Source organism: Fusarium oxysporum, chromosome 5 (genome assembly GCF_000149955.1).
Source record: "Fusarium oxysporum f. sp. lycopersici 4287 chromosome 5, whole genome shotgun sequence".
In the NCBI taxonomy this organism is placed as follows: domain Eukaryota; kingdom Fungi; phylum Ascomycota; class Sordariomycetes; order Hypocreales; family Nectriaceae; genus Fusarium; species Fusarium oxysporum.
This window is the reverse complement of record NC_030990.1, coordinates 2,275,581-2,298,060: the sequence shown is the minus strand read 5'-3', so window position 1 is coordinate 2,298,060 and position 22,480 is coordinate 2,275,581. Positions and strand designations below refer to the sequence as shown.

Here is a 22,480-nt window from a genome sequence, read left to right as displayed (position 1 = left end):
TTCCGATTCGTTGGCCTTGGCGGTGCCCATGATGGTAAACATGCGCTCACCAGTCTCGTCGTGAGGTGCCTGTGGTTCACGCGATCAGCTATGTTCACTCGTGCTCAAGATGAAAAGGGGGGGACAAGGAGAAAATTGCTTACCTTGGCAATAGAGATACGGGCGCCAGATGTCTTTCGGATCTCGCTAATCTTGCTACCAGCACGACCAATGATGCAGCCAACCATGTCCGCGGGGATGCTAATGTTTTGAGTCTGGATCTCCTCACCATTCTCATCATGTGTTGGCGGGCCTCGAAGGGCTGCGTCAGAGTCGGACCGGCGGTTGTACGGCCTTGAGTTACCGTTGCTGAAATCGGCGCCGTTGCCTGTTCGCATGACACGAGGGCTACCACCATAATCGCTTCTACCGGACCCTTGGCTGAATCCTGCACCACCGCTGGCGTTTCCGCTGCCGGATGGCTGAGTACGGACAACAGGGTTGTAGAGGACGGTGCCAGTGCCTCGTTGCCAATCATCAACCAAGCACTTGCAAATTTCCCAGATAGCGCGCTGAATACCCTCGGGAGTACCCTGAACTTCGACTATTCTCTCAGTGGATTGAGGGAGCATCTCCTTCTGGGCAACCATACGGACTCCAGAAGCATCCTGGATGTGCTTGATCTTAAGACCTTGTCTTCCAATGATGGTTCCCATCTGGTTGTGTGAGATGAGGAGCTTAATTGCTGAAACTTAAGTTAGCGGGCATTCCAAAGTTCGATTGCCTTTGGCAGAAATCGTCACATACGATGGGTACCGTTGCTTTGAACTACACCTCCCATGCCCATAGCGGGGGCACCTTCGAGCAGAGCGCGAGCGACAATCGCGTAGGCTCGAGAAATAGCGTCGCAACCGCCGGTGATGGTCAGAACACGGTCATGAACACCCTGCACAACTTTGCTGACGCCGGCCTTGACGCCAGTCTCGTCTCTAAGATCGGCAACGTTCTTGCCGCCCTTGCCAATAATGACACCGGCTTCCTTGGAAGAGACAATCGCACGAAGGGTGAGCTGGGCCTGGGCATACTCCTCGTCCGTCTTAGGGGGCGGGTTCGCCATCAGGGCCAAGGCGGTCATCCATTCTAAGCTGATCCATCTGATCGAGGATGTCGCTTCCGTTGCCGGGGAATAGAATCCTGAGGTGCCGACATTTTGCAGTATTTAGGTCGGGGGTACACGTGTAGAAGAAGTCGTGATTCGAGTTGGAAGCGGACGTTTTGGAGGAGACGAAAAAGACGAGGTAGGATATGTCTGATCGGATTCTAAAAGGCTGTCAGGGATATATTCTTCCATTGCACCTTTGTAGGAGGCGCAAATCAAGGGTCTCATGATCCTCTCTCATTTTCCGGTGCCCGTAGAAAACGGCAAAGAAAGAGCAGATCCAAGGTACCTTGCCCTCATGATAATATAAAAGGGCATCTCCCCAGGTAGAGACAAGACAGAAATATAACGAGTGTACTAACCTTATCGTCAACGCTGTGGAAACTGCGAAGACGTCCAAGTGTGCTGGAGAAGGCGGGGGTAGGAAGATGGGGAGGTGGTGCAGTGTGGTTTTTTCTTGCAGTCGTGTACGCGAAGCGGGATAGCGGGGTCAAGGGTCGCAAGCACTCTGGTTGTGAAAGCGGCGGCGGCGGTGGCGGGCGGGTGGGCTACCTTACAGAACGATGCGCGGGAGGCGTGCGTCAACAGCTGATGTAATGTACCGTAGACGAAGCAGAGTCGACGGTAGAAAGAGGGAAATGTGAGGAGAGCGGGAGGAGGGTGAGAAAGCTGGAGGGGAGGGAAAGGAAGAAGAGAGGTGGTGAAGGCGAGGAAAAGGTGAGGTGAGAGAGATGTAAGTTGGGTGAAGGATAGAAGAAGAGGAAAAAGAGCTGGAAATCATGGGCTAGCTACTAACCCAAGGCACCTAGGCTAAGGTATTGCACCTATTGTAAGGTAAAGCAATTGGATGGCCAGGGCCAGAACCAACCTAAGACAGCTAAAAACCACGAGCGACAGACCACTGACCACACAGAAGGAGTGTTCCAGTTGTACCTGCCAACCAAGCAGCTAAAACCTAGGTGCAGTGCCTTTGTCTAGTACCTATTGTGGCAGTAGGAGCCCGTAAACGGAGTGGAGTAAGACAGGCAACACATGGAGGGGAAAGAACATAGAAGCGATAAGACACTTGTGAAACAAGTACTCTAATCAGTCTTGCCTTCGCAGCCTTTATATATTTACTGTTACATTGTCACGTAGGTGAGGGGAAGATATACCTGAAAGGAAAGTACCGAAGCTTTGATACCCACACCCATGCATGGACCCAACTCAAGGTAAGAAACACTTCTTTTGTGGGCATATATCCATTGTTAGCTCTGTCGAAGACGAGCTCAACACTTCAATCTCAAAGTTTTCTTGTTACAAGGGAGCAAACACCTAGAATCAGGATATCCAAGCTCTTATATACTGACTACTCTAGCTACTATACCTTACCTTACCTACTAGAATTATCTGAGAGATTAGTGGGAGGGTATCTATGTCCCACAACGCCGCCGTTAGGTCGTAGCCATAACTGACGGGACAGGCACGAACGATTACGATAATGCTCAACCCCTCCCTTCAATGTTAGGGCAAGAGAGCTTTAAATTGATGATATATTCCTGGTTTCGTAGTATAGGTAGGTCAAAGCTATACACGTTGGTAATGTCGAGAACAGAACTGACAGTTAGGAATGAGGCTGAGGTAGACAGACAGGTCTCATGCTAAGCGTGGTTGTCTTCGATTTCACAATAGCCGTGTCACACACACAATGTCAGTGGAAAGTCAGGATTTCTTGGCATATTCCACTAATCCTCTCTGGGAATCAAGCGAACATCCCAAGTTCCTGGCATCTTTCCCTTCCCTTCTGCCCACCAATTCCGAAGCCAACACACTCCCTGGCAACCTGGTCACTCGGGAGTTTTTCAGCACACCCACACGGGCCGGAGTGGGCCACGGAGGTGAGCATTGACTTTGTGTCTTTTGTAATCGCCCACAGCCGATCAGCGCTGCATTGTTCCATTGATCGCTCTATCGGGCTGATACTAGATGCATAACAATGATGCCAAGTACAGGGAGGACAAAGGAACGAGAAGATCTTCGTGGGCGAGAGCATCTCGACTATCATATCACCGTGATGCGGTGTTGAAGAAAACCCAATGGCAGATCAAAGGTTAAGTTTCGCAACCTCATTGGACATTCTTCGTGATAATCAACAGGGAGCTGCAGCTTTAGTTTGGCCGATGTTGAAACACGCCACCGATAGCGATGAAATATTAGTATATCTTGACTATCCTCCTATTCTTCTCAAAGAATCAATCTCTTCGCCTTCGGCTACAGCGGTATTTCCCCCCAGCTCGAAAGCTGTACAACGGCCGCTCCCGCAAGTCGTTAACAACGTGCCGGCTTGCTTGTTATTCTGCAGCACAGATAATCCATAGCCAATGCCTTTCCATCACACAGTCGCTCGAAATGCACGAACGCATTGTGGCAGGGATTAATAAGTGATGCTTATTACACTTTATATCACCCACCTGCAACTCCTGTCTCTGGGATTGGTTGTTGGATGTCCACAGCTGGTGGAGTAATGCAGCAAAAAATCACCAAGTATCACGGTTGACAACCTCAAGCACCTGTCGTGTAGTGCACATAGTCACCGTGGAACTTGCAAGTGAGTATTGCCGTGAGTAACATCGTGCCAAGTGATCTCATATATTGCCTTTGCGATGTATCGATAGAGAAGCAGCATCGACTGTCAAAGACGAGAATTTCCAATGATACTTTGACTACATATTAACATTCGCTCCTCTCATCGTTGTCTTAGCTTTTGCTCATGCTCTATCCAGAAGTTCTTGCACGCCTTGTGTCCCCAGTGGTCTAGCCACCATTCCCCAAAGCTATCCTCAACTTCGTAATCTACTTTGGCTACTCTCTCGTCTCTCTTCAGACCGCAGATAATACAAGCTCTTGGTGCTGTCGGTACCATCTTGGCTGTATGCACTTGCATGTTCTCGCTAATCTCAGGGACCTGAAGTGACAGGTTCTTATCGACAGACTTGGCCGCAGCAACTGCAGATCGCAGGCGACCAACCTGCTCGCGCCATACAGCGACCACATCAGCGGCCTCACGATCTTCACGTGCAGCCTGTGTCTTGTCAACTCCTGCAAGTTTCATACCCTTGCTTCCCGCAGCGGAGATGGACATGCTTTTTGCTAAAATCTTATCCCGATGCCATCGTTGTTTACGGCCAGCAATAACTCGCGCGGCAGTTGTTGCTAAAAGGATATAACCACGCAGGAATTCTGCAGCTTTGGGATCCGATAAGATTCGCTGTTTGATTGATGTGCTGTGGCCTGACATAGGCTTGAAGAAAGCTGTACCTGAGTTGAGAAGATCAGGGAATGCAGACAGGATGACCGAGGGAGGTGGGACATTGATTGGTGGAGGAGCATCATCCTGGGATTCCTTATGTGATGGTTGAACATTATCAACTGCGTCCCAATCCCAACCCTCCGGTGCTTTTCCTGTGCTGGCGTTTGCTTTCTTATTATCGGAGGCAGTAAAATCGTCCCAAGCATCCCACTCATCATCTTGATACTTGGTTTCAGCAAGATTGGCGCCCTTCGGACTTTCAAAGGATGGCCATGCTGTGGTGGGTGTTTCTTCCTTCGGTTTCTTAACAGGTTTTGGTTCTTCAAAAGTAGGCGTTTTAATAGCTAACTCTGGGAAAGGGTTACGATCCTGGAAGGAGGGTGATTTTGGTGCCTGGGGATAATTCGTAGCAGTGGCACCAAAAGCAAGAGGCCCGAGAAGCTTGGTGGGCGGTGGCTTTTTTGTTGTTTGCGATGGAGCGGGAGCTGGTTCGTCTAAAGAAAGAAGATCCATTGATGGAGGAGCGGGTGGTGGTTCTTGGGCAGTAATTGCAGGTGCCATTTTCATCGCCACCGGAGGAGGGACACTTTCGAAGTCTCCAAACTCATCATCGTCATCGTCATCATCTTCACCTTCAGCAACCTGAAGCTCAAAGTCCTCAGCATCAAATATTACACTGGGATCTTGTTGTGCCGAAGGCTTGAGTTTCGCTTTCATCCGCTGTTGCGGCTCCTGATCAACTGTTGGCTGTCTCCATTCTTGCGTAAACCGTGACTGTGTTCCAGAGGGCTGGGCTTTCGGGGCACTAGCGGGCTTCGAAGCTCCTCCTATATCGACAAGACTGTTGGATAATAGGTCCATGGTCGACGCTCTCACAACTCGAGTTGGCGGTTGCTGTTTCACTCCAGGCACTCGTTGGGCTACAGCTGCAGCCGAACTTGGGTCTGGCTTGGGCCATGGTATTGACGATGAGTTTGCTGAGTTTGGGGGTGCATTTGCGGCTGAACCCCAACCTGATGCAGAAAATGGTGCAGGACTCAAGGTCTGAACAGGAGTCGCATTGACTGTTGCAGGTTGTGAAGGCTCGGCGACTTCAAAATCTCCCCATCCATCATCGTCGTCATTTGTCTCCGCCGGCTTCGACGGTACTGAGGCACTTCCCCATGCGCTATGCGCACTTGATTGGGATTCAAAGGCTGGCCATGGATGGGTTTTCGCAGAAGAGACATTGCTAGTGTTGCCTAACAGACCAAAAAGGTCCTGTGTTGCTGCCCGTTGGAGAGGTTCCGGTTGTTGCTGAGCTTGAGTTTGAAAAGGAGTGGCCTGTTGCTGTTGCTGCTGACCAGGAGCAGGCGCTGAGTTATTTGAGAGACTATTGAACTCGGCAAAGAGATCTGCAGACATAGTGCATCGCCTAATAGTGCATTACTTCGTGAGCACGTTTCACAAGATGCGCTTTATAAGGGCAGGGATGAGGCTTAAAGAGAGGCGTCAGAGAGGTGAGCTGAGCGGCGTCGTGGAATTCGAAGATAACCTCAGGTTAGTTGGAGGTAGTGGTGACATGATGCTATTTGTTTGGCGGTCAGCCCCTGAGCTGCCCAACGTCCCGGGGTCATTGGATCCTCAGTACCGCAGTCTGAGCGTCGGCGCAGCGGAGTCCAGTATAAGCAGTCCAGGGCAAGATAGTGAGGAAGTGGGGCCGAGCTATTGAGGCGAAGACCCAATTGAACCTGAAGCGCCGACACGTTAGCTGGTACCTCAACTACGTTAACGTTAAATCAAGGTTTCCGTCCATCCTCCGCCATCAACTTTACAGTGCCGTAGTCTACACACAACGTTGTTACTCTCAGTTCAGGCCTTGTTTGAAAAGCCGGTGAACTGGCCTTATACTCTTCTTTTGGTGCAGCCAGGCATCATGAGACCCCTCCAAGAGTCCCTGTATGTTGCGCCTATTAGCGACAACAAATAATACTTCGACTGACCAGAGCATCCCTACGTAGTTCGAGATGGCGTGAGACACAATCCCAAGGTGCGCACCTTGGTGATCTTCGACGTGCTGTTCGGTATAATGGTCCCGCAAGTCCATGCATATCAGGATGCCGTTCTCTTTGTTGGAAGGTATGTTCACCTATGCCCATTGACTGACGTCCACTACTAAACCCTTACCTAAGACTTTTCTTCTTTCTACTGCTGCTGAAGGGCTGAGCTGGTCCCAAGTTTTGGACGATGAAAGAAAGCTCTACGCTGAGAAACGGGATCACTTCCTCAAGTATATAAAACACCCAGAAGCTCTTGCAGAGCTGAACATCGATCCTTTGACAGAGGACCCCAGTGTAAGGCCGACCAAACTGGAACGTAACCATTTAACTGATTTATATGTAAAGTCTCCATGGAATACGATTCGTCAAGATGAGGTTGTCCGTGCTGAGATCCAGCAAGACGTTCAGCGACTCCCCGACGAAGCTTCATACCATGAAGACCAGACCCAGTCAATTATCTTGGATATCCTGTTTATGTACTGTAAACTAAATCCTGAGCGAGGTGGCTACCGGCAGGGTATGCATGAATTGCTTGCGCCTATTCTACATGTCATTGAGCGGGATGCCGTGGATCCAACGACTTTACCAGAAGAGATTCCTCTGGATGATGCTCTTGTCAAAACTCTCGACCACTCTTTCATCGAGCATGATGCCTTTGTCCTGTTCTCAAAACTTATGGAACGCGCCCAATCGTTTTACGAGGTTAAGGATGTTATTCCAGCACCAGGAAATTCTTTACGGCCTCCCAAGTTCGCAGAACAAAGCTCTGCGATTGTTGAACGAAGCAGATTCATCCACGAAGTCTGCCTACAGAAAGTTGACCCGGAACTAGCTACTCATCTAACTAACATTGAAATCTTACCACAAATCTTTCTCATGTAAGTATTAACCCATGCACCTATCCTAACGTCGTCACTGACGTCAGAATACCTAAGTCGGTGGATTCGGCTACTCTTCAGCAGAGAATTCCCCTTTGAGCAGTTTTTGGTACTTTGGGATACTATCTTTGCTGTCGATCCAACCCTGGAACTCATAGATCTCATTTGTGTTGCTATGCTGATTAGAATTCGGTGGGATTGTAAGTTACTTGGACAAAGTATGCTTCCTGGCTAACGCCCTTCTTAGTATTAGAAGCCGATTATTCTGTTTGCCTTCAATTACTTCTCAAATACCCTCCTCCATCGGGGGCTCACGGTCCTCATACATTTGTCGATGATGCTCTGTACCTGAGGGACCATCTCTCACCATCTGGAGGATCATCGCTGATTATGAAATACACTGGAAAGATGCCGACATTATCTTCTCCACCGCAGACCTCGCGAGCAGGCACTCCGAGCTTTCGTGGTTTCAACTCTTTTAAGCATAGAGGGCCAGGCCCAAGGCCACAAATATCATCCCCATCGCGCTTCCTTCAACAACAGGGTGGCATGGAGGCTTTGTTTCAGGGAGCCGCCAAAGGAGCCAAAGGAGTTTATGAAAGAGGCGAAAAACTGGGTATCAACCAAGCCGTACGAGATGCTATGGGAGAGATTAAACGAAATCTCAACGAGGCCAGATCGGCACCTAGATCTCCGCAACCTCTGGTAAACGACCAAGAATCAGCCCGGAGCCTGGTGGCATTGGAGAGGCGGAATCAGCAACTTGCCGCAATGCTTGATGAGACGGTCGATAACCTCAAAGCTATATCTGCCTCGAATCTCGACGACAAGGCTAAAAGCCTCGAGCTTATCGAGATTGCGGCGGCCAAGGTGCAGTTTGTCAAGATTTACTTGGACGATTCTTCTATGGAAGTCCCGGCGTTGCAATCTCCACCACCCGAGGACAGCCCACAGGAAGTGGCTGTAGCTGAAACAACTATCGTTCAGCCTGAGCCTGTGTCAGTGGCATCTACAGAGGTTGATATCTCGGCTCTTCAGATATCCGAATCGAAGAAATCCCCCGAGAGCGAATCAGCACGCCCTCCTAGCTCTGATCGTATGGACATAGTCGCGCACGACGATGGCAAATCTGCAAACTCATTGGCTCCGTCACGGCCAGCTCCTGTCCCTACTCGTTCAACATTGGCGCAGTCGTCTTTCTCCTGGATGCTGGAGCCAGACGAGTCGGGGTCTTCAAAAGCGTCCCCAGCGTCTAACAAGTCACCACCGCCCCAGCATAAGAAAAAGATGTCAAACAGCGTAAGCCGCGAGAAGAATGCCTTCCTATTCGGCGAAGTCACTGAGAGTCGAAACCCTTTGAACTCAGATGAGATATTTGGCCTGGAGCCTCTGAAGAAACTCAAGAACGCCGCACAGGAAGAGAAGACAAAAGAGTAGATTAGGCCCAGACGCATCCGCACAGGATGAGGTCATCCTTCAATACAACGGAATGGCATATTGACCTAATGATAACACGCGTTGGCACTTTTCGAACTCTTCAATGTGACATCCCACAATATCTTTACCAGTGACAAAAGACCCAGCTTGGGCTTTAGATCTACCGAGAGCAAACAGCCACTGTTCAACAAGACACGTCATGTTCTGGGTGTGACTGGAGAACAGGTGACGGATCACTGCTGCTGTTTGTGAGAAACAAGAAAATTTTCAGCATTGTCCCGGACTTGCTGCTGCGACTATATAATTCTCATTTATTCCAAATTCATCATTCTTTCCCCCATTAAACCCTAGTTGTGTACCTAGCTCTGCAAGATAATTGCGAAGAGATACGACAACAAATTCCTTCATCGAACAAATCATACATGGTAAGGTCCTTTCAAAGGGAGACCGAGGTAGTTTCTTGAAGCCGCCATGACTTCCATAACCTTTCAAGGGCAACTTGGATTTCTCCTTGCAGTTTGCCACAATCCAGCTGACGGAGTTGATATTAGGCACGGCGAGTATCCTAATCATCCATGCAGACCACTGCCTTTCCCCCCTACTGGGTGTTTCAGGTTTCCAGGTAATGCAAAAGATCACCGCTATCAATCTCGAGAGCATCTTCTTCGAGCACAATGGGCTATCGATCAGTTAGAGATGGCGCTACATGCCAGTAATCTCGCAACGGCCAACCCTCAGAGAGGCTTAATGGTCAAGAATGAACTCGAGTCTTGGACAGTGGAATACGATGGACTCATCAACGAACATCAATGCAAAGATTATGAATGGGTCGGTCTGAGGTCGAAATCCCCCCCTTTCCGCCCTGAGACTTTTATTCCGGGAACGGACTCAAAGACAGCCATTGACATCATGACCAAGGGGTTCCTTACTGTTCCCAATGCAGAGACACGCCTAGTGGTGAAAGTGTTTATACCGAAGCATCTCGTCAGCCTGGACTCGATGAAGGCCATCGCATCCATGCTTTGGCTTGTAGACCCGCTGTTGAGTGATATTCATCCTGCTCACTGTGGGCCTAACTCACTCTATTCACTAGGGTTGCAGTATAATAATCTTGCTAGGGACGATGCCAATGATCTCCAGGCTGAGATGCTGTCCGCAGTCGAGGTTGAGGACCCTTGGAATAATCGCCTTTCGCCTGAACGGAAACTACTGGAGCTTCTACCCCACCCAGGAGACCTGGGGAAACGAAGTATCGCCATAGGATTTACAGAATTCTGGGTGCTACCTCCGTCCAAGATTTAATACATCTCATGGATATAGCAATTTATGGTGAGGAAGGACGCTATCCCCACGCGAGCCCTGCTTATTGTTTCCTGGAGAACAAGACGACTATTGCTATCGAATTCAATTAACACTGTGGAACACTTGATATGCTGGAGATATCTCTCTGGGCTATTTTCTGCGTAAAGCTCACTCAACACTGTCTCGACAAATCTGGTACCTTCTTCCACGAATCATATCCCAATCTGAGATATTGCTCTACGATTTGCGACTTGCTTGAGGAACAGGCCTGGGTGAGTTGTCCAAATGCTTCCAATCACAACCAAAACATCTCAAAGTGCCAGATCTGAGATATTGGCATCCCATCGCAAGTGCTGCGCCCCCTGAGGAGCTCATTGCGATTCCAATTTTGTCTTCGAGACATCAACGTGCATCGCATTTTGAAGAATCTAGTCTCCTAATCGACAGAGGGGAAGATTTACAAAAGTATGTAAGAAACGAGAACTACTCTTTTGGTATCGAGCTCGAATTGTACATGCCAGTCTTGCTACCGCATGAGGGCCGGCCCGATCCTCATCCCGATGATGGCAGGGAACTCAGCCGTGCCGAGCAATTCTCCAACAGAGTTACTTTAATGAAAGAAATCATCAGTTCTCAAGGGCCGTTGACTCTGATGTTGGACGAGTATTTCGACCAGTAGTTCTGGGAGAGAAGCTCCTCAGCCACGGGATGGTGCCTGTTGACGATATCGATCCCCGATATCAGACGTGGAACATTGGAACCGATGTATCGCTGCGCCGAATGTCTGAGTGGGCGGGGTACAAGCAGCTGAATGGTTTGGAGATTGTCAGTAGCGTTCTCAGAGATACGCCCGAGTGCTGGGAAGAGGTACTGGATATGGTCTCCATCCTGCGAAACAACTTCAGATTGACAGTGGGCAAATCATGTGGCTTCCACATCCATGTTAGCAAAGTCACTGGGCCCATACTGTTACACCTCGTGCGTAAGGTTTCTGTCCTCATGTATTTGGTAGAGAACATTGTTTACCGCCTTTGTTGTCCTGGAAGAAGGAAGTCAAGATACGCACCGAGTCTAGCATCATTACTGGAACCTATATATACCGACAGTGGCCGGAAAGGAATGTTCCAGCTGACTTCGAACAGTACATCCCCGTCGACAAGGTCGTTGACTGCCGTACCTTGGGGATTATGAAGAAGCTATGGACAGCCGAAACTCTACAACGGCTCAAGCTGTTTATAACTCCTAGTATGGGCTCAAAGTCTTGCTTAGGACTTTCCAAGTGCTACTCCTTTGATGAGTTTGATGAAGGCTCTGAAGATAAATGTAGAGGAACTGTTGAGTTCCGCTACCTCGAAGGTGCTCTGGATCCTGAGCTGATTCTTCGGTGGAGTCAGTTGATGGTTTCTCTATTCCAGTTTGCTGATCTAGCTTCACCACAAGCATGGCAGAATTTTGTACCCGCGATACTGCAGTGCCCAGTATTGGGTAAGATGGATCCGAACGTGCTGAGAGTCTTTTTGGTATCCTTAGGCAAGGGTGATGATCATGGCTTTTGGATCAATCGAATCGAAATTATGTCGAATTTGCCTCTCGATGCACAGCAACTGGCTCGCAGGCCAGCTGATAACAATGAGATTCTGCCTCCCCTCGATAATGGGTACATTGATGCCTTACGAGACGAGCTGTGTACTAGAGAGATGAAATTGCCTTGCACGATCCAGAAAGCGGCGACCCTCAACGAATCTGAATCTTCAACAGATCCAGACGACTTTGCAAAACTACTGTCCGAGAAGGCTTGCTTTTCTTTTTATGATTAAATTGGGGAGGCTCTTGAGACTGCTTCTGAACAGAGGTTTGGACAGACTGGAGAGCAGGCTGGGCCTGCAAGTACACTAGAAGAGGGGATGAAGATGATATGAATACTTATTTGCTTCTTTTCCCTAGCCTCAGTCGTAGATAGGTGAAAAAAGAACTGTAAAGATACGACAAGGACTGAGAAACAGAAAAGGTACATAGACCAGGCAGGGAAGTTGGAGCCTTTGTTTGCAAAATTCTTATATTTCTTCAATGCAGCGATTTATGTGACGTAAGGCAACATCTTGTCGTTTTAAGACAGGCAGAGTACCTGTTAGGTAGTAGAAGGGTATAACCCCCAACTCGCTTGAAGAAAGATGTAGATGTGTAGTCGACAGCCGTAGCGTGGCTCATCAGTTACTCAATGACATAGATGCTTTGCTCAAACGTCTTGTAGTAGTATTAATACTGGGTATCATTTCCTCACTAAACCTATGCAGGAGATGTATGTTCTCTCTCGATAATATCCTCGCGCGCTAGTGGCCGAGTTCCATCGTTAAGAACCATCGCTTCTCGATGTTGCCGTCGTAGCCTTTGCTCTTCGGCTGAATGTTCTCTGGTTCGCGTCACTTGCTGTTCGACAAGTGGTAAGTTTCCCGCCTCCTCCTCGATCTCCATAATCAGGTCTGGGAGTTCACGAATTCTCCTTCTGGAATTCTCTTTGTCCATGAGCCCTGCCCTTTCCAGAGCCCTGAGGCCTCGTCTTGATTCCTTGATTCGATCGACAATCTCGACGATCCTATTTGTCTTGAGTGCCATGTAATCCCTGAAGCTTTGGCGTCTTTCTTCCGGGGTATCGCCCCATTCTTGCTTTGCTAACCACTTTTCGACAAAGCGTGCCTTAACTAGCATACTGGCACCATACTTATTGGCGAGCTCCAGGATGAACATTAAGCAGAACCTCTCGGCCATGTCGCGAAGGTAATACTCATCCCAATGGCTATCAGTGAGACTCGGTCGCTCGGTATCATCCAGGCTCAGCTCCAGAGAACGGACAAGAGCCGAGTAGGCTCTGGGATTGTTCAACTTTGAAAGTCCATCCAGCCCTGAAGTGTCAGTTATATCTTATGATTTCATTTGAAAAACTCACCGATAGTCTGTCCGGTAAGCAGGGCCAAAGCCCGAAGACACCGCATCCTCTCATCATAATCTGGTCGAGTGATGCCGAATAGCAATATGTGAGTTGTCTCGGAATCGTTCACGGCCCGATCGCAAAGAATCTTGATCGCGACTTCTCGTATAGAATAATTCGGGTGATCTAATAGCTTCTCAAGCGTTTCGAGTTCCAACGAGTCTTCCGTATCTTGAGTGATGTATTGTGTCTTTGGCTGTGGTGGCAGGATTTCGTTGTCGTCTCTTATGATGGTGAGGGCAGTGAAGACAGTACTCACTACACCAAAAGTGGCGAAGCCTAAGGTGACAAGAACAACCCTCTCATCCCGAGCAAAGCTTAGGAGGCTATCAGCCCATCCCATCTTGGTTGAATCTGTTGATTGAGTTCATGCTTTACTAAAATATTGGTAAATGTGTTCTTCATAACTGTCCCAGGACTCCTGACGTAAGGTATTCTGCCATAGCTTACCGCTTTACTATATCCAAATAAGGTTAGACTACCCGTAGTTTCGCATGCGGGCCCCACATGAAGCTTGATAGCGATAAGACTTTTTTTCCATCCCCAAAAAACTGAAAGTTGCTACTACCAGCGCAGCTTTCGCATCAACAGCATTATCAGTCGCAATGGCCGGCTCCCAGCTCAAACGCCTCAAGGCGTCTCTCAAAGAGCAAGGAATTGTCGGCCCTCAGCAATCGAAGAAGCAGAAACGGCGCAATGCTCAGGATGAGCGCTCTCGAAATGATAAACGACTTCAGCGAGGAGTGGTCTTGGAGGGGATTCGCGAACAATTCAATCCCTTCGATCTTAAGCATGCCAAGGGCCCAAAATTCGAAGTTACGAGTAACCGGCCTACGTTGACTGCTGGCAGCATCAAGGGTCGTCCGGGCCAGGCCAAAGCAGCCAGCGAGGAGAGGGTAAGTTCCAACATTCTATTCGTGAGGCGCCATCAGGGCATTGGAGGTGACACGATCTGTTCACATAAATGCCTATTGTTGAAATCCATGTCGACCTCGATATAATCACAATCAGGTTTCCATGAAGAATCAACTAACATTCATAAAGCGCCGGCAAACCCTTCTGGTCGAGATGCAACGCCGCAACAAGGTTGGTGGAATTCTCGATCGTCGATTCGGTGAAAACGATCCCACAATGGCCCCCGAAGACAAGATGCTTGAGCGATTTGCCCGAGAGAAACAGAGAAGTCACAAGAAGAACTCAATGTTTGACTTGGAAGACGACGATGCTTCAGAAGGCTTGACCCACATGGGCAAGTCTCTTTCTTTTGACGATATGGACGATTTCAAAGAAGATGATCTCGAAGAGGATTATGACAGTGATGGCTCAGTGCGTGAACAGCAGAGATTGAAGCGTATTCGTGCAATAGCAGCCCAGGGTAGTGATGGCGAAGATGATGAACCGGAACGAAAAAAGACGAAGAAGGAGGTGATGGAGGAAGTTATCGCCAAGTCCAAACACTACAAGTACGAGCGACAAGCTGCGAAGGAGGAGGATGAAGAGCTCCGAGAGAAACTGGACAAGGAGTTGCAAAACATCCAGTACATGCTGCACCACAGCCGACCAGGCGCTAAACATCAGAACGAGGGAGCTGCAAAACCCACCATCGCTGGAGTTGACCGAGACGCTTTCGAGAAGAACTTTGATCTTCAAGTAAAGAAATTAGCTCAGGACAAGAGGGCACAACCTGCCGACCGCACCAAGACTGAGGAGGAGAAGGCTGAAGAAGAGTCTACAAGACTCAAGGAGCTCGAAGACAAACGCCAGAAGCGCATGAGAGGAGAGTCAGTCAGTGACAGTGAGGATGAAGAAGCCAGCAACAAGGGCAAGAAGCCTGAGCTTGATGCTATGGACCTGGACGATGAAGAGGACTTTGGCTTGGGCAGCGGTATCCGAGCTCGTCCTACTGCTACTGAGCTTGGCTTTGACGATGAAGATGATTTCGTCATCGACGATGATCTTGTGGCTAGCGGCTCGGACCTGGCACTCGACAGTGAGGATGAATCAGACATGGAGGATGGGTCTGATGAGGAAGCTGAGGATGAGGAGGATGACTTTACCAAAGGCCTGCTTAATGAGGAAGAGAGCCGAAATCCTGTTTTCGATGCCGACTCGACAACAAAAGCCTCGGCGATTCAGAAGGGTGACGAGCAAGGCCTCCCCTACACCTTTGAATGCCCTCAAACTTGTGACGAGTTGCAAGTCACTTTGGCGCCATACCCAGCCAAGACCTTCCCTACAATTGTCCAGAGGATTCGTGCCCTCTATCATCCCAAGCTCAGCGGTATGAACAAGGAGAAGCTTGGCAACTTTGCAACTGCTTTAGTTGACTACATCGGTCTGCCCTGGGACCCTGCCACTTCTGCCCCTTTTACGGTGCTTGAAAGCATTGTTCGACACATCCACTCTCTCGCAAAGATGTTTCCTATCGAAATTAGCAAGCAGTTCCGCAAGAATCTTGAGGAGATGGGCGAGTCTCGACCCTTGGCACTAGGAACCGGAGACCTGGTTTTCCTTTCTGCAGTTGGCACCATATTCCCTACTTCCGATCACTTCCATCAAGTCGTCACTCCTGCTGTGTTGACAATCGCTCGATACCTTGGCCAAAGAGTACCACAAAACCTGGCACATTATGCTATTGGTACATATCTCTGTATTCTTGCTGTCAGCTACCAGAAACTTGCCAAGCGCTACGTGCCCGAAGTTATTAACTTCTCTCTGAATACACTCTTGGCTCTGGCCCCTGTTGCCACTTCCAAGAAGGTCGGGAATTTTCCTCTTCACAACGCTCTTGAGGGCGTCCGCACAGAAGCTGCGGCTGAGTCAGAGTTACGGAGACTCAACTTCTCAGACTGCATCGAACAAGAAGCCAAAAAGACTGAAACGATAGCCCGCAAGATCGCTATCCTCGATACCACAGCACAAGTTATAGAAGCTGCAGCAGATACGTGGACTGGGAAGAGTGCATTCCTCGAGACCTTTGGACAGGCTGCGAGCGTACTCAAACACCTCGGCAGCAAGACTTGCAGGTCACAATTACCCACTGCTCTCAATGAAAGAATCGAGAAGTTGCAGGTCAAATTCGACCGCATGCTTAAGGTTGCGCAACTATCTCGCCGCAATGTTGAGCTGCATCATCATCGCCCCCTGGCAATCAAAACCTATGTACCCAAGTTCGAGGAAACATTCGATCCTGATAAGCACTACGACCCCGATCGCGAGCGAGCAGAGTTGGCCAAGCTCAAGAAGGAGCACAAGAAGGAACGCAAGGGTGCTCTTCGGGAGCTGCGCAAGGACGCCAACTTCATGGCACGCGAGAAGTTACGGATCAAGAAGGCAAAGGACGAGGCGTACGAGAAGAAGTACAAGCGTCTCGTTGCCGAGATTCAAAGCGAGGAGGGTCGCGAGGCGAATGCATACGAGCGAGAGAAGTCTGCAAGAAAGAGGGCCAAGAACAGGTAAATGGATTCAATGGCGTAGGTATAGGCTCAGGATACCAATACATGTTTTCGTATGTCCATTTAATATGTGCTGTTGAAAAGTGTGGTGTTATTGTTGACGGCGGCTTATCACTGGTTCTATAAGCTCTGCAACTGCTTGTTTATAAATAATTTGTGGAGTCCTGAAGTTCGGAGAACTCGTTCAAAATGGGTCAGACGTTACAATACGGCAAAGATAATTGTACCAGCATGGGCCCTGAGTAAACCGATCAGTAAATAGCCCGAGAAGTCAAATATCTATTGTTTTGATAGTGTCTAAACCTGACGGATACTTTTCAACGCCAGGTAGCGGTAGCAGGATAGATAGAAATACACCAAGTGCAGACGCGTACCTGAGGTGAATGCCTTCTGGGGGAGGCAAGAAATCTTGGAGCCTTTACCCTGAATAACAAAAACATTCATTCTAGAGGCCATCTAAACCCATGTTAGATTTCCCTAAAGCTTTTATGACTTAGCATAGAGGTCCGGAGTTTTCTTCCTCTCTGAAGCCCTTCAAGCACTAATAAAAATTAGTGGAGCCTACTGTTTTGTCCTTTGAACCGCTTTCATTATCGCCGTCAAATCTTGCAGTATCAGAACATTACTACGCCTCAACCTCGCTCCTATCAACTGCAAAGCAAACCGTCCACAAATACACAAACAAGAAGTATGAGCACTGAACACAAGAACGGCGTAGGGGCACAAGATGAAGAGGAGGATGATTACATGAACATGTCCTTTGACGACCCAACACCTGTAAAAGAGACATCCATACAGCGTACACAACGATTGAAGCGTGAATCGCGCGCACGTGGTATCATCAAGTCAAAAGAGCAAATCGCAGAGGAAGGAGCAGCCGCACGTGAGAAGGCTCTCTCAACCTCAATGCTTGACGATGCCAAGGCGAAAAAGAGCAAAGGACTCGCCATGATGGCCAAGATGGGGTTTACAGGCGGTGGGCTAGGAAAAAAGACAGAAGATGGAGCTGCTCCCGGGCGCACAGAGCCTATCAAGGTCAGCGTGAAGGACGACCGTGGAGGTATTGGGTTGGATAATGAAAAGAAGCGCAAAGTCAGAGAAGCAGCTGAAGAGAGGGACATGAAAGCTGTTAAAATGGACCCAGACGAGTATCGCGAGCGTGTGAGAAAAGAGCGCGAGGATGCAAGGCTTGAGAAGCAGTTCTTTGCAGCCCAGCGCACGGCAGAGAGGATGGACGATGAGAAGACAGAAGTTTATGGCCCTGGTGCTTCACTACCAGATTCTAAAGATGAAAAGGAAAAGTCAAGACCGATATCATCCCGCCCTCTCAAGTCAATACCAATTGTTTATCGCGGTCTAGTCAGACACAGAGAAGAAGTAGAACGCGACCGACGTATGCGCTACGATCTTGAGCAATCACTATCGCGACTACCAACATACGAAGACGACCAGGAAGATGCAGACGACAAGAGGGCATTGGGGAAGGGACATACGGTGTATGCTACGGCTGAAGATCTCGACGAAGAAGACAAGGAGCTGGACCAGTTCAATGAGCTCGAGATTGGGGAGCGGTTGAAGAGCGTGTTGGAGTATCTGAGAGAGAAGCACCAGTATTGTTTCTGGTGCAAAATGGCCTATCCTGATGCTGAGATGGAGGGTTGTCCAGGTTTGATCGAGGAGGATCATGATTAACTGTGACAATGCCGTGTCATGACTATTTTATGAGAAATAGATAGACACCTCGTGCTGTTTTAACCGATATTAACACAATAGGAAAGCTTCAAGACATCATTGTTCATCACAAAGGCTGCTTTCAGCAATATCCTCACGCCTAGATGGAAGACGTATTGCTTGCCTAAGGCAACCTTTTTTGTCTTCCTCGTTGCATTATGAGACCATGTTAGATTCAGGTTGCATATCTGGCCTGGACTCAATGAGTTGTCACCACAGAAACGCCTCAACAGAAATTTCTCAATTCTTATCTCACTCAACCACAGTTCCTCAACCATTGCCATGGCGTCTCAACAGATAAGCAGATAATGAGTAGATATTTGGTGGGTCATGATAGAAGGATGTGAGTACAAGACCAATGTATGCCGGTATAGTCTATAACAGCTTTGGATCCATCTTTAGACATGCTCATAAGTTTCATGTAGTTGCACAAGATATCGTCTATGGGTTACTATGGTCGTAAGCTTTAAGGTAAAGCTGCTCAGCACAAGGCAATAAAGGTTCAGAATTGATACTATGCTCCAATAAATATTCAACAAGTCCATAAAATTCATGAAATATCACTATCTTAGAACGCTTTGTATGATGCAATGATCCCTTCTTTTCGTTACTCGTGAAAGTCACTGCTTGGAACTACCTTCCTTTCCATCTCAACCTACCAACCCAGCTAGCCCATCTTTGAACCTCGTCCTCATCCAGCAACAGCTCAACAGTGTAGTAGTCCCGTGCCAGCTCCTCGTGCGTTTTGAAGTGATGAACAAAGCGATGACAGGCACCACACAGCCACGCCACGTTCTGCAGATCTTCTTTACGGTGCCATCCTCGCTTAACGGCCTTTTCATGCACGAACCGCGGGATGAGGTGATGGTAGGACAGAGGAACCCAGGATCGGGCACATAGCTCACACGCGTCAGCCCGAGTTGAACGTGTGGCAGGAGGTGGCTCGATGAGAGGAGTTATGTACGAGGTGAGAATGGGAAGGAGGAATGACTCTGGGGAGGACGGGAGATGTGATTCAACATAGGGATCGGCAGAGATAAGGTTGTAAGTTGTGAGGGTCTCGATGACAGACGGTGGTAGGTTGAACAACAAAAGGCTGTCTTTAGTGAGTGGGAGAGAGTACTGCTCCTGTAACGCTTCGTCCTCTCGCCATGTCCGATACTCGAGATCTTGCAGCTCCTCTGGGAGGTTGTCAAAGATCTCAGTAGCGAGATAGTCGACGAATTCAGCAAGTTCCTCGGCATCCTTCTCCGGGTCCGGGGCCGGGGTGGATGTAACATGCGGAGCACCGGTGTTCTTACCACGCCGACGGCGCTTGGGCGGGTCCGGGGCCGAAGAAGCGGGCTGAAGGAGAGTAGTGGACAAACAGTCTCGAAAGAGGGCGTAGTTTTCAGGGTTGTTGTTGGTGGTCGACATTGCAGTTTGTGTGTTGTATTGACTGTAGTTAAGTGCCACAGTCGATGCAGAGAATAGGTAGTTGGTTCCGTGACGTAATTGATTTCCATCACAATCTTTCACTGTGGGAGGTCACATATTTACATATTAATTCTTCTTGCTGTATGCTAGCTATTGGAATTTTACGGAATGATTTGGAAGCTGAAGGAGCTGTCTGAATATTGAAGCCTGTAGTCTTTCCTGATGGTATTATGCCTGGTAGTAAGCCGCCGGTTGAGTCATTCGGTGTAAGTCGCCAGCTTCATCCTGTGATGCTTCATAGGAACCATATCGCACCCTGTATCCTGGACGAATTGAAGTGATGAACTGGCGTCGCTGCATAGACAGCATTGCAACCATGGCGCCGAACGGTCTCATGCTGTCTGAACGGTTCAATCAGTAGAGACGCCACCGTTGCGAGTTCAAGTCCGAGCCGAGCCGAGTGACTGGCCGGCCAAGACTCTGAGCCACTGGGTGAAACGGTGAATAGCGAGGCTTTTTTGGCGTTTCGAGTACAATAAATAGTACACGTGGTCAAGCTTTGTTGTAACTGCATTGTTGATCGTCCGACAAATGTATCAGCCGAAGACCCTGACTTACAAACTTAGGGGCAACCTTGCAAAGCGAAGAGACTAACAATAGTAACACAGCATGCGGCGAACAAGCTTAAATTAAAACACCATGTGAAGGAAAGTTCGCGTTTCACTGATCTACGAGATCTTCAAACAACCTAGAAACAATCTTTCCATGATCGTGTATCAAGAGCCTAATAATAAAAGGCGCGATGTTGAACACCCCTTGCAAGAGTCTGGGCATGGCTAGGCAAAAATAGTATCAAATAATCAGTGGTGAAGTATAACCCTGTATACCAGCATGTTTGGCACCTATCCATAGTATTAAAACATTGGAAACGCATAGAGACTACAATTGTTTACCGCCTCTATTTTCCTCATGGTTGCTATTAACAGCCATGGACAATAGACCCGCTTCTTGAGCATGACAGAAAAGTACCTAGGGCAAACATGGTGGGTACTTATCAATGAAGACCCAGTTATCGAAAAATCGGCCCGCGGAGTCAGGATATTCTAGAAACGAGAAAGAAAAGTCACGGCACTCGTATGTCATCCACGATAACAGAACAAGAATACGTCTGAGCGGAGATGTTAGGATATGGATGTCAGGAGATGCGAGGAGATGTTACAAACAGCTTCAGGGCTCAGCAACTCTGTAAAGGGCTAGTTGGAATGCAACGCGCTGATACAATAGACTAGGCAGCCAGTTCCAGTAACCAAGGGCTAACATGGCTATTGCTTCAACTCATATAGCAAAGGGCTGAATGAGAGTTGAGGCTCTGCGGCAGACGTACCATCCAGATCAAATATCAACATGCGATCTACACGAGATCTAATGTGCAATCTGAGTAACACCGAAAAGTATAGATTTCATCACCTGTTTTTTGCTCGCTATCCGGAAAAGGGCCGCAGTTGTCAGGAGACTTGTGGTGAGGGCATTCAGGGTTGTGTTTGATAACACAGATGGCCCAACCAATGACGATTGCATGAAACCGTACGTGCCGAGAGACGCAGCATGACATAACGGAGCGTTGCATTCGAGAGAAAGAAAGACAAAGTCAGAGACAGATGAGATTGATATGGGAACGGCATAACGTGAGAGAGGGACGGAACCCGAACTGAATTCGACCGAAGACTACGCCGCAAGTCATGTTCGGTAGAGTCGGGAACACGTGCGTACATTGCATCTACAGTGCTTATTAAATAAGGCGGTTACACAAAGGAATGAGAGAATCTGGGGGCCGCGCAGCTTCACCAGACTCTTAATTCTAGGCTCAAGAGACGAGAACCGAATACTCCACTCCTTGGCTTGACACAAGTGTGTGATCGTCCCAGGCTGAGGTGAGAGGATGGACTAGCATTGATGGAGGGCACAGAGTAGAAACGTGAGTGGGGGTTTCCAGAGCTCTGATGGTTGTCAAAAACAATATTTTCTGGCCTGAAAAGTTGGAAGCGCGTAAGCCGCGGGAAGGACGGGAGACGATCCCATAATGGAGGGACAGAAAAGGGAGTCAGCCAAGAAGGGATCAGAGGGAGTAAAAGGCCCGAGTGACAAGAAAAGAATGCCTCCAAGTTGGACCTGAGACAGGATAGGACAAGCTCGATTGATTTGATATCAACAAACTTGGAACAGCTCGAGTATAGGAATCTTTGGGTGTATGATGACACGCAAGGCAAGGCACGTCCGTATATGGTACAACATCTTGTTGAACCCTCTCATCTCAACTGACATCACATACAAGAGATGGGTAGACAGCTTTGCCATGTGAAAGTTGCACTCTCAACAAGTTTCACAGGCCAAAAATACACAAAACATAGACATGAATCAAAACCTGAGCTTGTGCTTGTGCTGCCGCTAATCTTCAGGCGGCGACATGGGAAATGCGATGCGCTGACTCCGCTGGCCATACCACTACAGCCAGCCACTGTCAAGACCAAGCTCAGTTGGGAATTACCCGATGCGCGGTTCCAGAGGCTCCTTTCGTGGGGGCCTGGAGCCCTGTCAATCAACCACCTTGCTATCATGAGTGACTTTATTGGGTAATTAACTACCTTGTCTGAGGTACCTAGGGACTAGGGTCTCGCTAAGGGTTCTCATCCACTTTGCTCTGCTGCTTCTCACCTCAGGTCACTTACACACCACAGGTCAGGAAACGGAGCCAACGGAGATGGGATGGCGTCTCTGGAAGGGGGACGGGAGGGGGGAGTCGGCGCTTCTT

General features: G+C 48.7%; 10 protein-coding genes across 16 annotated transcripts; 7 read left to right on the top strand and 3 right to left on the bottom strand.

The window, feature by feature from the left end:
* The first annotated feature begins 2 nt into the window (after positions 1 to 2).
* FOXG_18198 (uncharacterized protein) lies at positions 3 to 1,182 on the top strand. The gene has a single exon (XM_018398248.1). The coding sequence runs from the start codon at positions 788 to 790 to the stop codon at positions 1,121 to 1,123; it is 336 nt and encodes a 111-aa protein (XP_018234857.1). The 5' UTR covers positions 3 to 787; the 3' UTR covers positions 1,124 to 1,182.
* A 1,643-nt stretch (positions 1,183 to 2,825) lies between these two features.
* Positions 2,826 to 3,026, top strand: FOXG_18197 (uncharacterized protein; the record flags this gene model as incomplete). The annotated part of the gene is made up of 1 exon (XM_018398247.1): positions 2,826 to 3,026. The coding sequence occupies one exon, from the start codon at positions 2,826 to 2,828 to the stop codon at positions 3,024 to 3,026; it is 201 nt and encodes a 66-aa protein (XP_018234856.1).
* A 218-nt stretch (positions 3,027 to 3,244) lies between these two features.
* Positions 3,245 to 6,074, bottom strand: FOXG_01833 (uncharacterized protein). The gene has a single exon (XM_018378866.1). It carries the CDS (start codon positions 5,829 to 5,831, stop codon positions 3,864 to 3,866), a length of 1,968 nt encoding a protein of 655 aa, XP_018234855.1. The 5' UTR covers positions 5,832 to 6,074; the 3' UTR covers positions 3,245 to 3,863.
* Positions 6,075 to 6,225: 151 nt separating this feature from the next.
* FOXG_01832 (uncharacterized protein) lies at positions 6,226 to 9,145 on the top strand. The gene is made up of 6 exons (XM_018378865.1): positions 6,226 to 6,365; positions 6,428 to 6,545; positions 6,599 to 6,760; positions 6,812 to 7,344; positions 7,402 to 7,544; positions 7,592 to 9,145. The coding sequence occupies exons 1-6, from the start codon at positions 6,343 to 6,345 to the stop codon at positions 8,779 to 8,781; spliced, it is 2,169 nt and encodes a 722-aa protein (XP_018234854.1). The 5' UTR covers positions 6,226 to 6,342; the 3' UTR covers positions 8,782 to 9,145.
* Positions 9,146 to 9,451: 306 nt separating this feature from the next.
* On the top strand, positions 9,452 to 10,293 carry FOXG_18196 (uncharacterized protein). Its single transcript, XM_018398246.1, has one exon. The coding sequence runs from the start codon at positions 9,478 to 9,480 to the stop codon at positions 10,081 to 10,083; it is 606 nt and encodes a 201-aa protein (XP_018234853.1). The 5' UTR covers positions 9,452 to 9,477; the 3' UTR covers positions 10,084 to 10,293.
* Positions 10,294 to 10,791: 498 nt separating this feature from the next.
* FOXG_18195 (uncharacterized protein) lies at positions 10,792 to 11,900 on the top strand (the record flags this gene model as incomplete). The annotated part of the gene is made up of 2 exons (XM_018398245.1): positions 10,792 to 11,061; positions 11,226 to 11,900. 2 exons carry the CDS (start codon positions 10,792 to 10,794, stop codon positions 11,898 to 11,900), a joined length of 945 nt encoding a protein of 314 aa, XP_018234852.1.
* A 338-nt stretch (positions 11,901 to 12,238) lies between these two features.
* FOXG_01830 (uncharacterized protein) lies at positions 12,239 to 13,458 on the bottom strand. The gene is made up of 2 exons (XM_018378864.1): positions 13,028 to 13,458; positions 12,239 to 12,983 (listed from the first exon to the last, which is right to left on the bottom strand). Exons 1-2 carry the CDS (start codon positions 13,410 to 13,412, stop codon positions 12,370 to 12,372), a joined length of 999 nt encoding a protein of 332 aa, XP_018234851.1. The 5' UTR covers positions 13,413 to 13,458; the 3' UTR covers positions 12,239 to 12,369.
* A 156-nt stretch (positions 13,459 to 13,614) lies between these two features.
* On the top strand, positions 13,615 to 16,847 carry FOXG_01829 (uncharacterized protein). Its single transcript, XM_018378863.1, has 2 exons — positions 13,615 to 13,965; positions 14,114 to 16,847. The coding sequence occupies exons 1-2, from the start codon at positions 13,675 to 13,677 to the stop codon at positions 16,526 to 16,528; spliced, it is 2,706 nt and encodes a 901-aa protein (XP_018234850.1). The 5' UTR covers positions 13,615 to 13,674; the 3' UTR covers positions 16,529 to 16,847.
* A 223-nt stretch (positions 16,848 to 17,070) lies between these two features.
* On the top strand, positions 17,071 to 18,819 carry FOXG_01828 (uncharacterized protein). Its single transcript, XM_018378862.1, has 2 exons — positions 17,071 to 18,615; positions 18,681 to 18,819. The coding sequence occupies exon 1, from the start codon at positions 17,215 to 17,217 to the stop codon at positions 18,214 to 18,216; it is 1,002 nt and encodes a 333-aa protein (XP_018234849.1). The 5' UTR covers positions 17,071 to 17,214; the 3' UTR covers positions 18,217 to 18,615; positions 18,681 to 18,819.
* On the bottom strand, positions 18,732 to 21,360 carry FOXG_01827 (uncharacterized protein). Of its 7 annotated transcripts, XM_018378861.1 has the most exons (4): positions 20,895 to 21,357; positions 20,625 to 20,839; positions 20,327 to 20,573; positions 18,732 to 20,239 (listed from the first exon to the last, which is right to left on the bottom strand). In XM_018378861.1, exon 4 carries the CDS (start codon positions 19,669 to 19,671, stop codon positions 18,889 to 18,891), a length of 783 nt encoding a protein of 260 aa, XP_018234848.1. In that variant the 5' UTR covers positions 19,672 to 20,239; positions 20,327 to 20,573; positions 20,625 to 20,839; positions 20,895 to 21,357; the 3' UTR covers positions 18,732 to 18,888. The 7 variants fall into 7 exon arrangements, with proteins under 7 accessions (XP_018234848.1, XP_018234847.1, XP_018234846.1 ...); XM_018378860.1 differs by having other exon boundaries at positions 20,327 to 20,839; positions 20,895 to 21,360; XM_018378859.1 differs by having other exon boundaries at positions 20,327 to 20,839; positions 20,891 to 21,357.
* Positions 21,361 to 22,480: the final 1,120 nt, after the last annotated feature.

Bases quoted from the DNA above. Each gene is read 5' to 3' on its own strand.
- FOXG_18198 (XM_018398248.1), top strand. From the start codon at position 788: ATGGGTACCGTTGCTTTGAACTACACCTCCCATGCCCATAGCGGGGGC.
- FOXG_01833 (XM_018378866.1), bottom strand. From the start codon at position 5,831: ATGTCTGCAGATCTCTTTGCCGAGTTCAATAGTCTCTCAAATAACTCA.
- FOXG_01832 (XM_018378865.1), top strand. From the start codon at position 6,343: ATGAGACCCCTCCAAGAGTCCCT. The intron at 6,546-6,598 runs GTATGTTCACCT...CCCTTACCTAAG, and splicing joins GCCGTTCTCTTTGTTGGAAG to ACTTTTCTTCTTTCTACTGC. The intron at 7,345-7,401 runs GTAAGTATTAAC...AGAATACCTAAG, and splicing joins TTACCACAAATCTTTCTCAT to TCGGTGGATTCGGCTACTCT.
- FOXG_18196 (XM_018398246.1), top strand. From the start codon at position 9,478: ATGGCGCTACATGCCAGTAATCTCGCAACGGCCAACCCTCAGAGAGGC.
- FOXG_01830 (XM_018378864.1), bottom strand. From the start codon at position 13,412: ATGGGATGGGCTGATAGCCTCCTAAGCTTTGCTCGGGATGAGAGGGTT. The intron at 12,984-13,027 runs GTGAGTTTTTCA...CTGACACTTCAG, and splicing joins GCTTACCGGACAGACTATCG to GGCTGGATGGACTTTCAAAG.
- FOXG_01829 (XM_018378863.1), top strand. From the start codon at position 13,675: ATGGCCGGCTCCCAGCTCAAACGCCTCAAGGCGTCTCTCAAAGAGCAA. The intron at 13,966-14,113 runs GTAAGTTCCAAC...ACATTCATAAAG, and splicing joins AAGCAGCCAGCGAGGAGAGG to CGCCGGCAAACCCTTCTGGT.
- FOXG_01828 (XM_018378862.1), top strand. From the start codon at position 17,215: ATGAGCACTGAACACAAGAACGGCGTAGGGGCACAAGATGAAGAGGAG.
- FOXG_01827 (XM_018378856.1), bottom strand. From the start codon at position 19,671: ATGTCGACCACCAACAACAACCCTGAAAACTACGCCCTCTTTCGAGAC.